This window comes from Marmota marmota, unplaced genomic scaffold, assembly GCF_001458135.2.
Source record: "Marmota marmota marmota unplaced genomic scaffold, marMar, whole genome shotgun sequence".
Classification (NCBI taxonomy): domain Eukaryota; kingdom Metazoa; phylum Chordata; class Mammalia; order Rodentia; family Sciuridae; genus Marmota; species Marmota marmota.
Window position 1 is genome coordinate 78110711 of NW_026000026.1, and position 18460 is coordinate 78129170.

The 18460-nt window shown below is 44.2% G+C and overlaps 1 protein-coding gene across 2 annotated transcripts in view; it reads right to left on the minus strand.

Annotated features, from left to right (window-relative positions):
• Positions 1-18460, minus strand: part of Dpysl3 (dihydropyrimidinase like 3) — a 107351-nt gene that overhangs the window by 3591 nt on the left and 85300 nt on the right. For both annotated transcript variants that reach the window (XM_015485834.2, XM_015485842.2), the window contains exons 6-13: positions 18300-18380; positions 14560-14628; positions 11301-11421; positions 7102-7258; positions 6312-6453; positions 4568-4738; positions 3169-3348; positions 1306-1468 (exon numbers count right to left, since the gene is read on the minus strand). In XM_015485834.2, coding sequence (XP_015341320.1) covers positions 1306-1468; positions 3169-3348; positions 4568-4738; positions 6312-6453; positions 7102-7258; positions 11301-11421; positions 14560-14628; positions 18300-18380 — 1084 coding nt within the window. The remainder of the gene's footprint in view (positions 1-1305; positions 1469-3168; positions 3349-4567; positions 4739-6311; positions 6454-7101; positions 7259-11300; positions 11422-14559; positions 14629-18299; positions 18381-18460) is intronic.

Genomic DNA, 18460 nt, shown 5'->3' on the forward strand with positions numbered 1-18460 from the left:
CTAAGGCTCATAATAATACTAGGAAGAACAACAATGATAAGGATATGAAAGACAGCTGCTTGCATTATTGTGGCTGGCCATGTTGAAGAGTTCAAGGGGTACCCCATGGAGTCTCACCAGTGTGAGAGCCGCAGTCACTTGCCCAACACCCCACAGCTTGAAGTGGGGTGGTCAGGTCCCTGCAGCTACACAAAAGAAAGCATCAACCTGTGCCTGGATCCATTCAGAAAGGAGCCACTGAAAGCTTAAGGATTAAGGGAGCCAGGGAGCAATGGAATGAGTCCAACACACATACGAAGTTTCCTGGGACGTCCGGACCCCTGGCAAAGATTCATAAAATCTTAAGCACTTTTCCTTTGTCTTTCTCTACTTCTCTCATCTCTTTTCCTCCCTGTTTTTCCTGCTTCTTCCATTCTTCACTGATTTTCCTTTCCCTATAGACTGAGATTTTCCCTTTAAATATATCTTTTCTTTCATATTATCTTGCTTCTCTCACATTTAAATAGTGTGTTGTAGAGATGCAAATCTACATTTTTCCCCATATGAATCCTATTCATTATGGAGCAATTGAATGATTATTTTCTATTTGTAGAAACGTTCTTAAAGAAAAGATTAATAATATAGGCAACACATGGCAAATGTCCAATCAATCAAAACTACCATTAGCATTGTTACTACTAGGGAAGGGAGACCAGAATAAAAATCCTACATTAAAAGAAGCTATTGCTGGACTGGGGTTGTGGTTCAGTGGTAGAGCACTTGCCTGGCATGTGTGAGGCACTGGGTTTGATCCCCAGCCCCATGTATAAATAAATAAAATAAAGGTCCATTGAACAACTAAAACAAAATTTTTTTAAAAAAAGAAGCTACTGCTATTTAAGGATAAAAATAGTCTGAGTGTTCTTTAACCCTGAACAGTTTTTTTAGAAAAAACAAAACAAAAAAACACCCCCCACACACAACATACTGCCCAATTCTCATAGGTTAATGTAGAAAATCACTTCATAGTGGAAATCAACTCCTCTGCCCTGCTTCTAACCCCAGCCAGGTCTGATCTCTGAGCAGAATTTGTCATCGTTTGAACTTGATCTCTAACTTGACTGTGGCTTGTCTGATTTTTTTTCACCCTCACCGATAGAGCAAACCTTCCTGTTTGCCCTAGTAACCTTCTCCCTAAAGACTGTGCCCAGCTCTGGGCTGGAAAACACTCAGGCTGAGCTCTTAGGATCACACTCTAGCTTCGAGGGTGCACACTGACATTTCCCTCCTCCTTTTCTCCTCCCTGGATCAACCTGTCCCACTCACCTGACAGGCTAAATCCGGACTGGTGGAGATTCCTCACAGGTGGATTTGGCCGAGTGGGAGAGCCCCGGGTAGAGCCTGCAGGGGTGCCCCCTTTGGGGGTGGTGGTCAGGTCAAACACAGGCCCATCGTACATGCCCCTTGGGACGGCATGCAGGTCCGCCATCTGCAGCCAGAGAAACACATCAGCATTCAACAATTTAGGGTCTGCTCTAGGTTGCATAAGTGTATCGGTGAATAGTGTGTGTTGGGGGTGGGGCACCAGGATATAATAATGATAACGAAGGTACTTTCAAGGAAGGGAGAACTAGTGCAAAATAAAGCAGGTGTCATGGAGGAGGTCATTGAGGGGCCCTCTAGAAAGACAAGCTTGCCTCTGAAGGATCCAAAGACCCTGTTATGGGGTAGGGATTGGAGGTGGGAGAAGCCAGTGGGGGGATGCAGAGGAGTGGTGTGGATGGCAGAGGATCGGCAAGTACCAAGAGCTGAACGCAGAGATGTTGTGGGGTGTAAGAAACATCACACAGCTGCAGTGCAGCGATTAGGAAGGGCGGCAGTATGATGTGAGGCTGGACATGCTGGCCAGGATGGGATCACAAGGGAGCTCTTCTTCAGCACAGAGACGAGCTGGCTGGCCCTGAAGTTTGAGTCTGTCTGTGGTCTGACCCACTGACCTCTAGCTGTGGCTGTGAACTTGCCCTGGACTGTGGAGCCAGCCAGCAACATCAACCAAGTACTCTGTGCTGGGCCTTGTGCCAAGGGTTGGGGTTTACAGTCACATGAAACACAGTGCCTTCCCCAAAGGGGCTTACAGTCTATTAGACAAACACTGCCAGACCACCCACAGCAGCAGTACAGTCGGCTGGCAACCTCCACCTAGGTCTTAGCAGGGCCCTGAGGGAGGCAGGGAAGACCCACTGCTAGGCGCGCTTGACAGTCCAGCATGGGTCAGTGCAGAATTCCAAGGGGGTGCTGCTGCCCATCCTTCCCTCCATGCCAGTGACTCAAAGCAGGCACAGGAGCCAAGCTCATCAATCTGCAGAAGCTAATGACACATGGAATGATGGCTGTATCTGTTCTCCCCAAACCAAGAACTCCAGATCATCAGCTTTTCTTTGGTTTCAGAATCTAAGTCACATTAATAGAAAGAGTTGATATTAGGGAAGTTTGAGTTTCATTCCCTTCTCAATCAGGAAAAACCTGGAATGTGGAGCTCAAATTCTGCAATCTCAGGGCTCCTCTAATCTTGCTTTGGATTAAGGTTATAGCAGGGTAGTCTGGAGAGTGAAGAGGGGAGGAGAACGAATGGGAAAAGGAATTTTCCCATTCATCCCTCAGTTAACTAGAGCCACCTGTGTTCGTGTGTGTGTGTGTGTGTGTGTGTGTGTGTGTGTGTGTGTGTGAAATCAAGGACATTAATAGGATTTTACTTGACCCCAATAACTCAAGTTTGTGAGCATTTGCCCCTGTGAAGCAATCCTGGGCCAGCTGGGACAGGGACAGGGAGGTGCAGACTACTTCTCATTTTAAGCCTGTAAGAGTAATTTGTTTTTATTAAAAATAAACTAATATTACAGTGCAATGTTGAAATTTTAAATTCTTTTAAATAAAAGCACTATAAAATATAGGGAAGTCATTTGGAAAAAAAGTTTTTTTTTTGTTTTTTTTTTGCCAAATGTTTTCAAACTCCCTTCCATAGCATGTTAAGTCTGTGTATTGTTCCTGAAGATGAGATCACTGCTATAGTTTTCTTTATCAGGGTCTGGAGAACGCAGGCCCCTCTGAAACTCGTGGTGGTCACTATCCCTGAACCTGAAAGGGACACACAGCCCCTGACCCACCTCTGGGGTTCCACCTGCTCCTTACCTTCCTCCTGGCTTTAATGCGCTTGTAGACATAGTCGGAGAATGGGCTGCAAGGGATGAAGCGGCCTGCCCCTTGAGTCACATGTAGGTTGCCATCTTCCAGCATGATCTTGCCCTGGCAGATGACGACCAGAGGCGCCCCACGCAGCTCCATCCCTTCAAAGATGTTATATTCTGCAGCCTAGAGACGGGTGAGGCAAAGCAACAGCACGGGTGTAGGGAAAGGAAAAGAAGACCAAGGTTACCTTTTGTGTTGCCTTCAGTGTCCCTAGGAAATGGGTCACCAGGTAAGCCAGGAATAGCTCACAGTGTGTCTGCAAGCTGTCATGGGTAGAAGGCACCAGGAAACCGATGCTTACAAAGTATAAAGACTGGGCTTCTAGCAAAGAAAAGTGTCCAAACTTGATAAAGATCTTCAAGTACCAGTCAGTTTCTGTTGCTGGCAGTATTCAAAGAGAAACTGAAAAACCACCAGGGCTGCTCTACATGGAGTCTTGTGTTGAGAGCGTGGATTGAGGGAATACGTGGGTCCCTGCTGGCTCAAAATCATGTTATGTGACATGACGTGATGTTTAAGCAAAGACTGTTACCACTCAGAATGGGTTTCTCCCTACTTGCTTTGCTTATGCAACAAGGGAGAGACATTACTACAAAGTGGTTAAGGACATCAGTTGCAGTCATGTTGTCTAGGTTTCAATGTTAGCTTCACCATTGACTTGTGGCATACATTATTTAATTTCTCTGTACTTCCATTTCCTTATCTATAAAATGGGGGTAATAAAAGTACCTGTCTGTGGGAGAGTGTTTTGGAAATTCAATGAGCTAAAAGCACAGTGCCTGAAACATAAATGCTTAAAAATATTAGCTATCGGGCTGGGATTGTGGCTCAGTGGTAGAGTGCTGCTCGCCTAGCACGGGAGGGACCCGGGTTCAACCCTCAGCACCACATAAAAATAAAGGCATTGTGTTGTGTCCATCAACACCTAAAAAATAAATATGAAAAAAAATATTTGCTATTTTACTAATAAGTATTTTTTGAAGGTATTAGGTTTGATTATTATCTTCCACATGAATAGGAATGTGACAAAAATATTTATATTTTCCCCTCCTCTCAAAACATAGAGTCTGTCTAAGCCTCAGCAATCACAGGAGTATGGGCAGAGGTGGAGACACCATCATTGTCCATCCCTGAGTGACACAGTCCCTCTGTTGCTGTGCCACTTTGGAAAGCAGAAATGAGAAACAAACAGTTAAGTTTTAAGCCACTAAGATCTGGGAATGGGTCATTATTGCAGCCCTCCCTGGACTAAGTATGCTGGCACACCACACAAACAAATTTCTCATGGCCAAGCTCTGTGCAGGCACTCTCCATCCCTGCACTCTGGCCAGCCCACGCTCACCGACTGGTGGTTCTTGGCAGAGACAATCCTCACAGCATCTGGATCCCAGATGACCAGGTCGCTGTCAGAACCCACAGATATTCTTCCCTTGCGGGGATACAGGTTAAAGATCTTGGCAGCATTTGTGCTTGTCACAGCCACAAACTGGTTTTCATCCATTTTCCCAGTGGCCTATTGAAATACAAAAAATTTATATATCCATCTCTTTCTCTATATCAACAAATGCGAGGCTTCTGGGCTCAAAGGAAGAGGATCAGAAATCCAAAGAAGTACCCATGAATTAGTGAGCACAAATCCTCACCAGGAAGAGCTGGGCTGTCATGTTAACCAGGCAAAGAGGGTAAACTCGTGGTTTAAGATGAAAGTTAATGCTCCAGCAGAATGCATTTTCTGGATATGTATATACATTTACTTATTTACCTCTTATAATTCCAAAAAGGATTAGACAGAGTTCACAGTAAAAAGAAATGTGATTTTGATGTGACTTTTTAGATATGTGTGTGTGTATTTATGTGCTCGTAGGACAAATATACAAGATCCTTGGTGACAATAATAGTTACCCCTGGGTTGCAGAATTTTGAGGTTTTTTTTTTTTTTTTTCATGTACATGCTTGTCTGAGGTTTCCAAGTGTTTTTTATTAAGCATATATTACATTGGCAACTCCAAAATATAGTTATGCATCACTTTACAATGAGGATATGTCCTGAGAAAACTGTTGGTGATGATTTTGTCGTTGCGTGAACCTCATAGAGTGTACTTACACAAACCAAGCTGGGCTATCAGTAAGTGAGATCATCTTACAGGGCCATTTATATACTCCATCATTGACCTAAATGTCATTATGCAGCACAGGAGGATGTGTATTACTTTTAAACAAATCTGTAGAGTGCCAGCATGCATACATACCTACATACATATGTACATACATTCACAAATACAGAACAGTGTAAAAAAAATACAGAAGCTTAACTATGTGAAAGAAGAGACAAAAGGTTTCATATTTTACCTTTTCAATAAAAAGCCCGAGTAAGGAAAGAACTGCATTTAAAGGCTAGCCTTGAGCTTCTTGGGGACCGAGAAGAGAAGTGAGTCCATGGGTTAACTATGTAGATGAATGGGGCACTAGCTCATATGTATTCTATTTGGTGCTGAATATAGGGAAGTAATTGACTTAATAATGAATTTATTATTAATGATGTTTCAGTCAATTTACTAAAATCTTGGAGAGGTCTTTATTTACTTGGCTATTTCTTTTACCAGCCCTTGTGATGTAAATGAGGACAATTAAAAAGTGAGGCCACTTTGCCAGAGACATTGGTAAACAGCAGCCTGGATGATCTCATGCTCGCAATACAGTGCATCCTTGATGAGCAGGATGACTGGGTACAGAATCACTGCTTACCATTTCAAAGTGCTATGTGTAGACCTTTCAAAAGAAGCCATAGAATGCTCCAAATGAAAAGAATTGATTCACTGGTATTCTAACTGCAGATGACGCATGCAGGGAGGTGAAAGAGCTGTGTGTTTGGTTCTGAATTCTTAACATTCTAGATGAAGGTCTCCTTAGAATCCTAGACCTCAGGACTCATCACTAGAAGGTAAGTCCCTACAACCCAAACCCTGAGCCTCCTCCCCAGGGCAGGCTGGAGGAGCTGTGCCTCAGGCTTGGTTGGTACAGGAGGCTCTGATCTGGCCCATGGATATTTGGGTCCTGGCCACCGTCCCATGACCTCAGTCCCTTACCACGGCCTTGTCCCAGATGACAGACATCCGCTCCTCCACACCATTGGTGCCCTCAGGAATGGCAGTGAAGTTGTCCTTCCCAATGGCTTTCTGGGCAGTGCTGAAGGTGCAGTGGGCACTGCCAGAGAGCTGAAGATCCCCACTGGAAAAGGAGAAGAGCTCTGTGTGAACAGGTGGTATGGCTGGGGCCCCTCGGGGACCAGAGTCCAGTGTCCAGTGCCAGAGTTTGAAATCCCTTTCCTAATCCTTACTGTCTGTGTGAGCTTGGATGAGCTTTTTTTCCCCTCTGTAGGCTCAGTTACCTCATCTGGAAGGTGAGGGGGTGGGATGAGATCATCTCATTTGTAGCAAAACCAAAGGACCTCAAAGGAGTGATGGCCTGATCTTACATGTACACAGAGCAACAAATGAGTATCCCTATAATTTTGGCTAAGTGTCATCATGGTTGATTATTTGAATTTAGGCAAATTATTTTAACTTTTTTGGCTTAGAGTTGCTTAATCTGTAAATTGGGGATAGCAGAGCCTCACTTGTAAAGTTGCTAGGAAGAGCAAGTGAGATCATGTGTGGAGTTTCATCCTAGCTGGGCACACACAGGTATTCACTGCTGTGACCATTACCCACATTGTGACTGTATTATCATTTGAAATACAATGGGGGAGAGCCTGTGTTCTGTACTCAAGCCTGCAGGAGAACTTCTAGCTGGTGGACGGAACAACTGCAGCCCCCATCCCAGCTGGCCCCAAGATGCCCCCACAAAACCCCTGCAGCTCTACAATCCTGCACCAACCTGGCTAGCAAGGAGTTGATGTAGTCAGGAGTGGTCGGGTCAGGGCTCAGAGGCGGGGATGTCACAAATGCAGCCGCCTTGGCCCAGTTCTTGCTCCAGTAATGAGTTCCATCTGTACCAAGGCTGGCAGTAATGGGCTCTCCAAAGACCACATTTCCTGGAAGGGGGGAAATAGGCAATGGATTTGCATTAAGTATATGCTGCACTGAGCCGTATTTAATCATAGCTCCTAAGCCTACCCAAGGCTATGGCTCTGCTGTTAGGCAGATCTGGGTTCAAGTCCACATTCCCACCTTTTCTAGGCTTTTATTTTTCTTTGTGCTAAATGTGAGGAATTTCATATTACTTGGATAGAAAGAATGTTAGATGCAGTATTAATCCACAAATTTTGAGGAAAATTAAAATTTGAGGCAAAGAAAAATATATATTTATTACAAGATTCATCCTTATTTCAGAAATATTGAAATGCAAGGTACGCCCTAGAATGGATGAAATGAGATGATGTCTACTTCCCAGGCTTGTTAAATTAAAGGATTTTTTCAGATATGAAGGATATGGCACGCAGGTGATTCTCAGGAAATACATATTTCTTTACCTCCCACTTTTTTTCCATTATAGGGCTCAAAGCCCTGAATGTGCCCTGCATCAATGGGAATTGCTAGATTCTTTTTTATAAGATCACACTTTTGTTTCCAGAAAGTCAAATCCATGAGCTCTCATGAGTATTTTCATTGAGTTTGTTACTTCTTAATCTAAGGAAAGAAGTGACTTGCTCCAGGAGACCCAAACACCTGACATGTGGCCATAGATGATGAGGCTGGCTTCTGGAAATCTGTGACGGAAACCAGGGGAATCAGGTGAGGAAGGAAAATAGAAAATACACTGATCTAAGCTTTAGTTGAGCTTCTTAAGGAAGAAGAGACAATGATACAGAAGGCAAAAGATGTCTCATAGAAAGTTGGTTGGTACCAAGTTAATCTATGCCAGCACCTTGGGCCAAGGATGCTTTGTATAAACCCTCAGTCTTTGGTCATCCATCTTTCACCATCAAAGTTTGTATATGGTCACATTCTGGGAGGCTCTATGGCCAGGATTATCAAGAAATTTTGCTTTGTTTCAATTCCAATCAATTGGTAATGGTTATCTAGAATTATAGGTAGGGAAGAATCTTAATAATGCTTCTGGTCTCACTAAAATAGATTTCTGATTGATTAGTGATGTTTGCCATAGGCAAAAGAAGAAAGCGATGGTGTGATTTGCATATAGCAGCCCTGTTTTTATGGGGTGCCCATAAAAAGGATCAACATGTAACTTAGGAGAATTTCAAGAGCTCTCTAAAAATATTGACCAAACTAAAGTATGCAGGACCACAAATAAATGAAAAAATGAAATGGATGGCACTAGAGCAGATTATGCTTAGTGAAGCTAGCCAATCCCTAAAAAACAAATACCAAATGTCGTCTTTGATATAATGAGAGCAACTAAGAACAGAGCAGGGAGGAAGAGCAGAAAGAAAAGATTAACATTAAACAGATACATGAGGTGGGAGGGAAAGGGAGAGAAAAGGGAAATTGCATGGTAATGGAGGGAGACCCTCATTGTTATACAAAATTACATATAAGAGGTTGTGAGGGGAATGGGGAAATAAACAAGCAGAGAAATGAATTACAGTAGATGGGGTAGAGAGAGAAGATGGGAGGGGAGGGGAGGGGGGATAGTAGAGGATAGGAAAGGTAGCAGAATACAACAGTTACTAATAGGGCATTATGTAAAAATGTGGATGTGTAACCGATGTGATTCTGCAATCTGTATTTGGAGTAAAATTGGGAGTTCATAACCAACTTGAATCTAATGTATGAAATATGATATGTCAAGAGCTTTGTAATGTTTTGAACAACCAATAAAAAAAAGAAAAAAATAAATAAAAGTGTTTTTTGACCATTAAAAAAAAAAAAAGAAATTCAAGGCAAGCACTCAACTACTATTGAGAAAAAATGCAACCTTAACAATGGAGGAACTGTCTCTTTGGGCTACACTTAGCATGGAAATATAAAAAACAAAGATTGTCACTAGGAGTACTAGCTCTCCTACCTGGGACATCTAAACAGGTCATACTACAATTCCTACAAATGAAAAGGGTGATGGCAGTGCCCACAGCACATGCCTCAGAGTTCCTTAAAAATTCTGCATAATAATAAATATAAAGTATTTATCTCAGTGCTGGGTATTAGAGTTGGTTCTCATTAAATTGTAGCTTTTTAATATTAATTCTGGGCAGCCATGCTGAGCTGCTTAAGAGTCCTGGTGGTAGGTGATTAAACTTACAAGAACTTAAACAGAAACATGGTCAGGAAGGGAAGAGTAAGCACTGTGAGCCTCTGCCTTCCTGCTTGGAAGGCTCTTCCCTGAGAATGACAGTCTATGAGATGTTTGCTGGCTTCAATCTCAGCAGCCAGTTTTTCATCACTGAAATAGGACCTCCCTTCCACCCTGGAGGCACAGCTGCACAAGTTCTCTTGCCAGAGAATCAGGAGCCAGAAGACTAAGGAGGAGGAATTCTCTATGAAGTTTGAAATAAGACCAGCATACAACTGAAATGTCCCGTGCTCCGGGGTGCCCAGGATATCCTGGTGATGAGTCCCAGGCAAGATAAAGCCATCAGACAGAAGGCATGAGAGGGTGAAGATGGTGGGTGTTTATGGCCAGCGTGGTAGGGATGGGGGCCCCCATACAGTTTCTCCTTTCTCTCTCCCTGTCTCCACCACCAAGAATGGGTACAGAACATTGGGCTGCTTTCCTGCTTTCCAATGACTCACACCACCCAGGGGAACAACTGCTATTTCACTGGAGGCATTTAAATACTGCAAGAGAAAACAGCAAGTCTAGTATGAACATGAGGAGGTTGAAGATGCCTCAGAACCTACCTCAGACAAGTGATAAGACTCCTTCCCATAAGAAAGGGACTACTCTCAGCCAGAGGCCAGGCAGTTGAAAACCCAGCTGGCCATCAGCTGGGACTATTCTTAGCCACTCCAGTCACTCACCCACACATGGAGTTTTTTAGACTAGTTGGGCAGATGAATCACTCATCTTGGGTCTCTCCACCACCAGGGCGGACACTGACACTACACAGCAGTAGCCACTGAACAACTAGGCAAGGTCAATTCTCTTTCACAACCAAACACAGAACCTTTATCTCCAGCTTCTCCACCTTACTGTTCATTTCCTCGACTTCACAATCAAGCCCATTAGTCTGCCACTGAGGACAGGGACCAAAAATAGAGAGCTTTGAAATGGGAGCACACTTAAGCTAAACACAAGCCAAGCAACTGAAACGCAAGTAAACAGGAGTGGAGAAAAGGAGAAGGCAGAAGTTGACAGGGATAGAGCCCCAGGTCATGAAGCCATGGTTTTAGACAACCTCTGGAGACCCATTCAGCCCCTTTGCTAAAATACCTTGTGCTAAACTGTGTGCTCAGGCAGTGGGGCCCTGTCCCTGCATTCTGCCCTCAATCCTGGCCACATTAGACCATCCATCCCCACAGCTGTCTTTGGTGCAGGGATGTGAATATGGTCACAACCAAGACAATCACATGCTCCTGGACGTTATTGCTTGAGCTGCTGCAAAAGATGTGTTCTACTTCTCCATCATGTCTCACCAAGAACCGAGGAAAAAAGGTGCCTCCTGGCTTCTGTTCTTGTCACATACTGAACATAAAGCCATCAGGCAGGAAAGAGAGTCAAGAAGGGAATAAGATTGATAGAGTCCTAATGCCACTGTTGAAGCCCCTCAATCGATCTATGCCTGAAATACCCACAACCAACCACTGACTTCTGTTTGCTTGTTGAAGCCAGTTGGGGGTAATCAGTGCAATGGAGACTAGTAAGTCCATTTATAAAGTTCAGATAATGTGAACCGAAAATGACAGATAAAAAAGAGGAAGGAAGGTGCACTGAGTCTCAGAAGAACTGATTTGAGCTGTGTTGTCTTAGACAAATCACTGCCTCTGTTTGCTCATATACAGGTGGAAGAAATCTCAAGATCCTGGGTGTAGCAGAGGCTCTCTAGAGAGCAAGGCAATAAGGCAGTGAGCACTGATATTACATGGACCAGCCAGGGAGGGAAGGATGGACCAGCCAGGGAGGAAAGGGGCTTTGCAGTACATCACTGGCTCTGAGATCTTAGAAGCACAAATCACCTTTTTTCCTGGCTTGTGAGATGAGATCGGCTGCACTCTTGCTCATGACCTTGGTGATGTAGAGGGGGCAGTTGGTCTGGCTGGCGATGGTGATGGCACGGAACACAGCCTCAGCTTCCAGCTGCAGGAAAAAAAGAAGGTTTCCAGGAGTCAATAGGAACCTGAGCCTCACCCCTGTCACGCAGCACCTCCACATACTGTGAGCAATGCAGAGGTTCAAACCCTGGCAGGGTCTGGAACAGGATGGCCTCAGACCCACCCCCTCCTGCTGTGTCTCTTCACTTAGCTCCTTGGTGCTTCCACCCTCCCTGGTAAAATGGAGGTAAGAGAGGGTGAAGCACAGGACTGCTGCCTGAGATCATCACTTAACAGAGAAAGTACTGATCTCCCGAAAGCCAGAGTTCTCCCTGTACCTCCTCTCTCCTTTCCCTGGGGTATCACAAATACTGCACCCAAACGGAGGCCTCTGCTCCCTATTCTTCTCAGGGCAACTTCTTTGGGAAAATACAATCACCACACCATCCACTCTGGAATAACCAGTAAAGGCAATTAGGCATGTGGCTCCTCAAATCCTTCCCTGCAGCAATAGGTGGTCAGCAAAGGGTTAATTCGAGGAGGCATTTCTTATAAAAATAATTCCCAGGCTTCTCAGCACAAAGACTTCTTTTATTATTGATCTCTTCCATCCCACCCTAGTGTAGAATTCAAGTTTTCAAATATGCTAAGTAACCCAGTTGCATTTATTAAGCAAGAAGTAATGTGTTTTCCCTTATTTTATTAACAAAGTAGGATCCGAGAGCTCAGGCTCTCTTGCATGGCCTGATTCTGAGTCCTGATTCTGCTTCAGGCTGTGTGACTTCAGGTACCTTGCACAACTTCTCAATACCTTATTTCCTTGTCTTTGATGTGGGGATACTAACAGGACCTGTCAATCAGGGCTGCTGGGAGGATTAAATGAGTTAATCCTCCCACTCGTGGGCCAAAGCAAGTGTCCCTTGAGGAGTGGCTCTAGGTCTTACTGCTGATCACAGTTTCTGACCAGGTGAGAGTCTGTGTTACTACCCAAAGCCCCAGTTAGTTCAATTGAGCCCAGAGCAGAGACATTGGCATTTTTCCATTCAATCAGCAACAGATCCCTTTTGTATGGATATGACTTTCTGGTTTGCTAGTGCAGCCCAGTGCTTTAAAAAAAAAAAAAAAAAACACCAAAAATAGCTTGCAGATGCCCAGTGGTTGTATAATGCAAACCAGTGACTATTTGTGGTGGATGCAGGTCAGTAGAAAGGCTCCAGGAACTTGATGACTGAGCTGGCGACCCTCAAGCTGCACTTCATTCCATGCAGACAAGATTCTGGAGGCCCCTTAGTGCAGGTGAATGCAGTCTCCCATCTGAAGCACCCAGAGGCCCTACCCAGGAGCGGCTGCTCTGTGCCTGGGGTTCTACTCTGAACAGCATCACTTGAGATGGAATCTGCGTGTGCTCTGAGTTGAAGAGGGGTCAGCTCCTCCTACACTCATTCCTACCCCTTCACGCCTTTGCTGACCACTTCAGCTCCCCCTTGACCTCAGCCCTGACCCCTTTGATGTCATTCCCTTCAGAACTGCAGGTTCTTCCACACTTCGACAACATGACTATCTTTGGAAGGTTACATCACCTTCCAACTTCACCCAAAAGGGTTTCCAGGGTTGTAGAGATTTGCAGTTCAGAGGCTTTTTTTTTTTTTTCACTAAAAAGGAGACGGAACTGAGAGAAGGTTGGGATGGTGGGGGTGGGGAGGAGGTTGAAAAAACAAACCAAGGAACAAAAATAGACTTTGTTCTGAAATCCCCTGGCTGCTGCTGAAGAAATCCGTCTTGCCAGCACATCTCTCCAGTGACCAGCATTTACAAAGTTTCACAAACAGTGCTGATCATTCTGGCCTGCTCACACTGCGTAAATGATTTTCCAATCCTTCAAACATGATCAGTCAGTGGCTTAACTTCTCTGAGCCTCAGCTTCTTTACCTGTGCAATACAATGCCAACTACCTAGAGCAGCAGCAAGGATAACTGAGGTAATCTATGCAGTTACTACAGACTCAGTCAGGTGTGTAAGCTTTCCAAAGCACCCAGAATTACTAAAGAGACAGACTTCTCAGGAACACCTTGTACAATTAGAATCCCGATCACAAACTTATACATTATTTCAATGGGCAACAAAAATGTTATTAGACACCAGGGAGTTTCTGGGAGTTGATAATGTTCTCTATCACCACCTGTGTGCTTCTTGAACAAGTGTATCCAATTTGTGAAAAGCAATTGCATCCTTATGACGGGAACAATTTTCTGTATCTATTGATTACATTTCAATTTTTAAAAAAAGCTCTAGAAGCAATGTGCAATGGAATGGCATCTTTTCTGGTTTTGATTCTTTCTTTTACCTCTTGTATAGTTTGGAACAACAACAGAAACAGGATTTGCTTCACTGACATGAAGAGCTTTAAATTCACTCCAGGTACCTGTCCCTGGTTGCTGTCCCAAAGCCAAGTTGCAGCCGTATGGCAGCCTCAGCTCTATGCCCCATGCCAGCAGGTAAGTTGTGGACATCCCAGAGAAATGTAATCAGTCACTAGTCACTAGTCACTAGTTACTGGCTTCTTCAGCTGCTAAACATAGGTGCACATCATCATTTATTTTATATGTGGGAAACTTCCATACCAAGATATAATCATCACCTTATGCAAATCAATGGGCATGGTCCCTGTGAAAAACTCACGGGCAAAATTTTGCAAGACTCAAAACACAAAATGAAATAAAGAATAAGTACAAATGTCTCCAAGATTCACAATGATGAAGAAAGAAATTAGAAACTTAACATTCCTACTGAAAATCCGAGGACACTGCAACTTGTATTATCTTTAGAGAGATTAAGGGGTCAAAAGGAAGTATCTCCTTTACATTCCTTTCTAATTTTCTCACAGCCCTTGAGCCAGGATCAGTCCAAAGTAGTCTTTGAAAGAAATGTTCCAATACTGCTGTCTGGTATTTATAAATTCTCACCACCTTTCAGCAATATTTACTCCTACCTTTGTATATGTGTGGCTCAGGAAAAAGATCAAACAGAAACACTTCAAAATCAAAGGAGTGGCAGGCCATGGCTAGGTGGCCAGGACTGTGATAAGAAGAGTCTCCCAGAAGATTCTGGTAAAAAAGAGAGCCCCCATTGCTACTGCTTCTGTCTCCCCTTCCCCACCCCCTAGGCCTCCATCCCTGTAACATACCTCCTCTGGTCTGCTCAGAACATGTCCTTCTGGGCCAGTTATCCCAATTTCCAACATCCGGGTTTGCTCCTAGAATGAGAAAAAAAGTTTTAAAGTTCTTCAACGAGTTTAGCTAAGATTTGAAAAAAAAAAAATTACACTGGTATGTTCTGATCAAAAAATGTGCTTGAGAAGAAAAAATGTCTCTGAAACAAATATATTAATTCTATATTTAGAATTAAAATATAGGGTAGAGTCTTAACTAAAAAGTGGGGGGAAAATTTAAGCGTGGTTTCCTTTTATTAGGAGGAAGACAGTGAGTCTATTAAAGGGTCCACTTTTTGTCTGCATTAAGCATCAGAAGTCACATCAAATCACTTACTTGTCATCTATTTCAGCTGCCTCTGAGCATATGCTTGCTTAACTTGTTGGTTTGTTCATTCATGCACTTTAAACCCTTTTATTAAACAAAATGGGCTGAATATCAGCTTCATGCTAGGCTCTGGGTTAAGCACTTGAATTAAAGTGATATAGCCTCTGACCTCATGGAGTTTACCGTTTAGTGCTGCATTCCCCAAAGTGTGGTTCACCCACCACCTACATCACAATCACCTGAGATGCTTTTGTAGTGATGAAGATTTCTGGCCCTATTCTGGCCTTCAGATCAGAAGATGCAAGGCTGAATCCTAGCAATCTACAGTTAACAAACCCCTCTCAGTTTTTATGCTTTAACACCGTGGCTTAAATTAATGGATTCAGAATTTAACCAGACAAAATAATGCCTCTAGACAGCATTACTTAAATTAGTGTTTTGGTTCAAATTCTATTTAACTACATTGTGGATACTGCAGAACTGCCTGCCCCTCGTGGTTGGTTGCTAAATTCCTCTGACTTCTGGCCAGCTTTCACAAAGAAGCAGGTGGCTGGGCAGTGAACACACACAGGGGCTAATTGGAACTGGCAGAAACTCTAAGCCACTACATCTACAGTTTTGCTGGCATTCACTCTGAAATAACTGGTTCCTAAGAACTTCTGCTTCAACAAGCCTAGCCTAATGGCCTGGGAGTATTCTGGTATTGCAGGGGAAATGGTGAATGGAGCAAGCGTTGTCTCTCTTTGCAACTATGATATCTAGAAGAAAGAATTATAACCACCTGGAAAAGAACTCCTCTTGTTTTTTTATGGAATAAAAAGGAAAATGCAAATGCAGGTACTAAAACCAATACAAAAAGGGAAGAAAAAAGAAACCCAACAAGGTCAGAAACTGATTTTTTCCTGATGAAGCACCTCCACTTTTCATTCTTGTAGTTTTCATTGGTTGAGTCTGGACTGGATAATATTTCTTCCAAACTCTTGTGGGTATTCACTCTGAATTGCCCCAAGTAATTAAAGGTGAAGGCTCACAGCCAGAGCTTCTTGGGAATTACACGACACTCGCTTTCTGCATGGTACAGGTGTGCAAGGATAATGCAGAAGATGAAGCTAGCTCAAGCAGTCATTTCCAAATACATTCACCAGGGATACATCTTCAACATACACTTTCCTGAACCCTACTACTGAACTACTCAATCAGAATCTCTGGAATCCATAAAACCTAGTGATTCTAATGTATTGCTCATGTTGGAAAGCCCTACTCTAAAATCCATGGTTCTCCTACAGCTGCAAGATTAGAAATGGCAACATGAAGACCCATCAATGGTGCCTGACACTGGGGTCCGGGGCAGTGAGGCGTTCATCAGTTACAACCAAATATCAGATGTGGTCATGGAACCCTTGTGGCTTGTGCCAGTGAGAAAAGGAGCCCATTCTTCATCCTCTCTCTCCAAGGCCTGGCACATAGTAGGCCTCTCAGACTATCTGCCAACTTGAAAATTTGAAACTTGCCCTTGTTGGTACCCAGAGGAAAAGACTTCTCACTCTTAAGTCACTTGCAGAAATGCACCAAGAAACTCAGTACAGCAGCTGTCTCCATTTAGACAATGTGATAAAATCTTTCAGCTCAAGCTGAATTTAATAAACACACACAAAGAAACTCATCCAAATGGAAAAATGCCCTTATTCCTTTCCTGAGTGAGAACAGATCTCCCCAAGGTAGGAGAAGAGTGGGGGTGTAGGGGAACCAGAGAAACAAACGTCTGCTCTGAGAGGCCACAAGGGGAAAGGAGCTGAGATGAGGGTCTGAGGGCTGGAGTCCCTTTGCCTCTACTGAGGCTGGAATGAAGGAGCCAGGAGTTTGGATTCCAGCTGGGGGGCGGGCTGGGACCTCTGGCTCCCCAACTGAACACTTGGAGACGAGAGAGGACTAGCAGTCCTGACGGCGCCCCCCCCCGCCCCCGAGCAAGGCAACTGGGCCCTCTATGGAAAATGATTTAACTATGTCTGGGTATGTGGGGGATGCACTGCTAGGGGCCTAATTAGTCTCCTTGGTCATAAGTGAGAGGAAACTGCACAGTTGGCTCCTCTCCCCTACAAGCGAGAGCATTCAGAGTCTGAAATCACAACAGCTGGAGCACACTGCAGGGGCACTGTGTCCCCAGGGGGCCTGTGACTGGGCTTGAGAAGCAAGGTACCCCAGATACACCATCTCTGGGTAAAGATGCCCCCCAAGGCAAATCACTTTAGAGGTTGACATCTATTTTTCCTAGTTATCTCCTGTGATCTTTGGGTCAATCCCTCTGAGCCTCAATGTTCTTGTCTATGAAACAGGGAGGATAGTAGCATCTTTGGAGGGCTGGAAGAAAACTAAATGAGAATACACTACAGCACTCACCAGTGCCTGGCACGCAGTAGAAAGTGTTCACCAAACGGCACCTGCTAGGAAGCTAATGGGTTTGAGATGAGGGTCTGCCTAGGCATGGCTCCACACCCCTGCCAGTCACATTCACCAAGTCCCAGACATCTGAAATGAAGGCACAGCCTGGTACTTGTGAGTATGGAATGCATCCGCTTTGGCTCACTTTTATAGACCAGTGCCTGGTGCAAAGTACTCAGGACACACTCTTTCAAAGAATGAATGATGGTTCTCACTGGTGCTAGCCAGTAGACTGAGAGAGCTCCCTCTTCTATCTTGGTTGCTTCCTCCTAGCAGAGGCCAATGCTGAATGTTCCTGAGATTAAGCAAACCCTGCCTAGGACACATCTGTTCATCTATTCCATTAAGCAACCCAGGAGATGAAGTGGGAGTGGTTCTCTGCTTCCTTACAAATGGTCAATTGGGCCTTGGGGCCTCTGCTTTCTTCAGTCTTTCCTTGGTTTTTCAATGTGATTTCTAAGAAATGCATGAGATTTCTGATTCCCCCAAGACCTAAATTTTATTATCTAAGGCAGCAGGTTCACCAGACTTGGATTGGATTCCTGGCTTCTGAGAAATGCTGCCTTAGGGTTTTTCGTTAGGACAGAGAATGTTCTACAGTTTTGACTCATTTTCAGGAGAGAATCAGCACTGCCTTCCCATTAAACGGCCCAAATTGAAAGCCTCTTCTTTCAAAATTCCCATTCTGATTCTCCAGGAGGGCCAGACGGCTTCCTGTTGTACAGCATCTTCTAGTTTCTCTGTGTTTGTCTTCATCCCGCCTCCTTTCACCTTTTGTGCAGACTGTAAGATTCTTCAGGGCAAGTTCTGCCATTAGTAACCTGCTTATGATGGAGCCTTGCACATGCTGAGAGCTGAAGCAACGCTGAACAAATAAGGAAACAAATGGAAGCAGACCCAGAAAGCAACGCCCAAACAGAAAGCATGCCCCAGAGAGCAACGGGGTTACCTGGGCAATGATATCTCCATTCTCGGCATGGACTTGAGCAATGGCTCCCAGTTCTCCCAGGCAGGTGAAGATCTCATAGAGCTGAAATAGAAATGAATCTTTGTCCCCTTCACAGCCACTTTGAGCAACCTCACATAAAGACCAATTACTAAAGCCAGAGC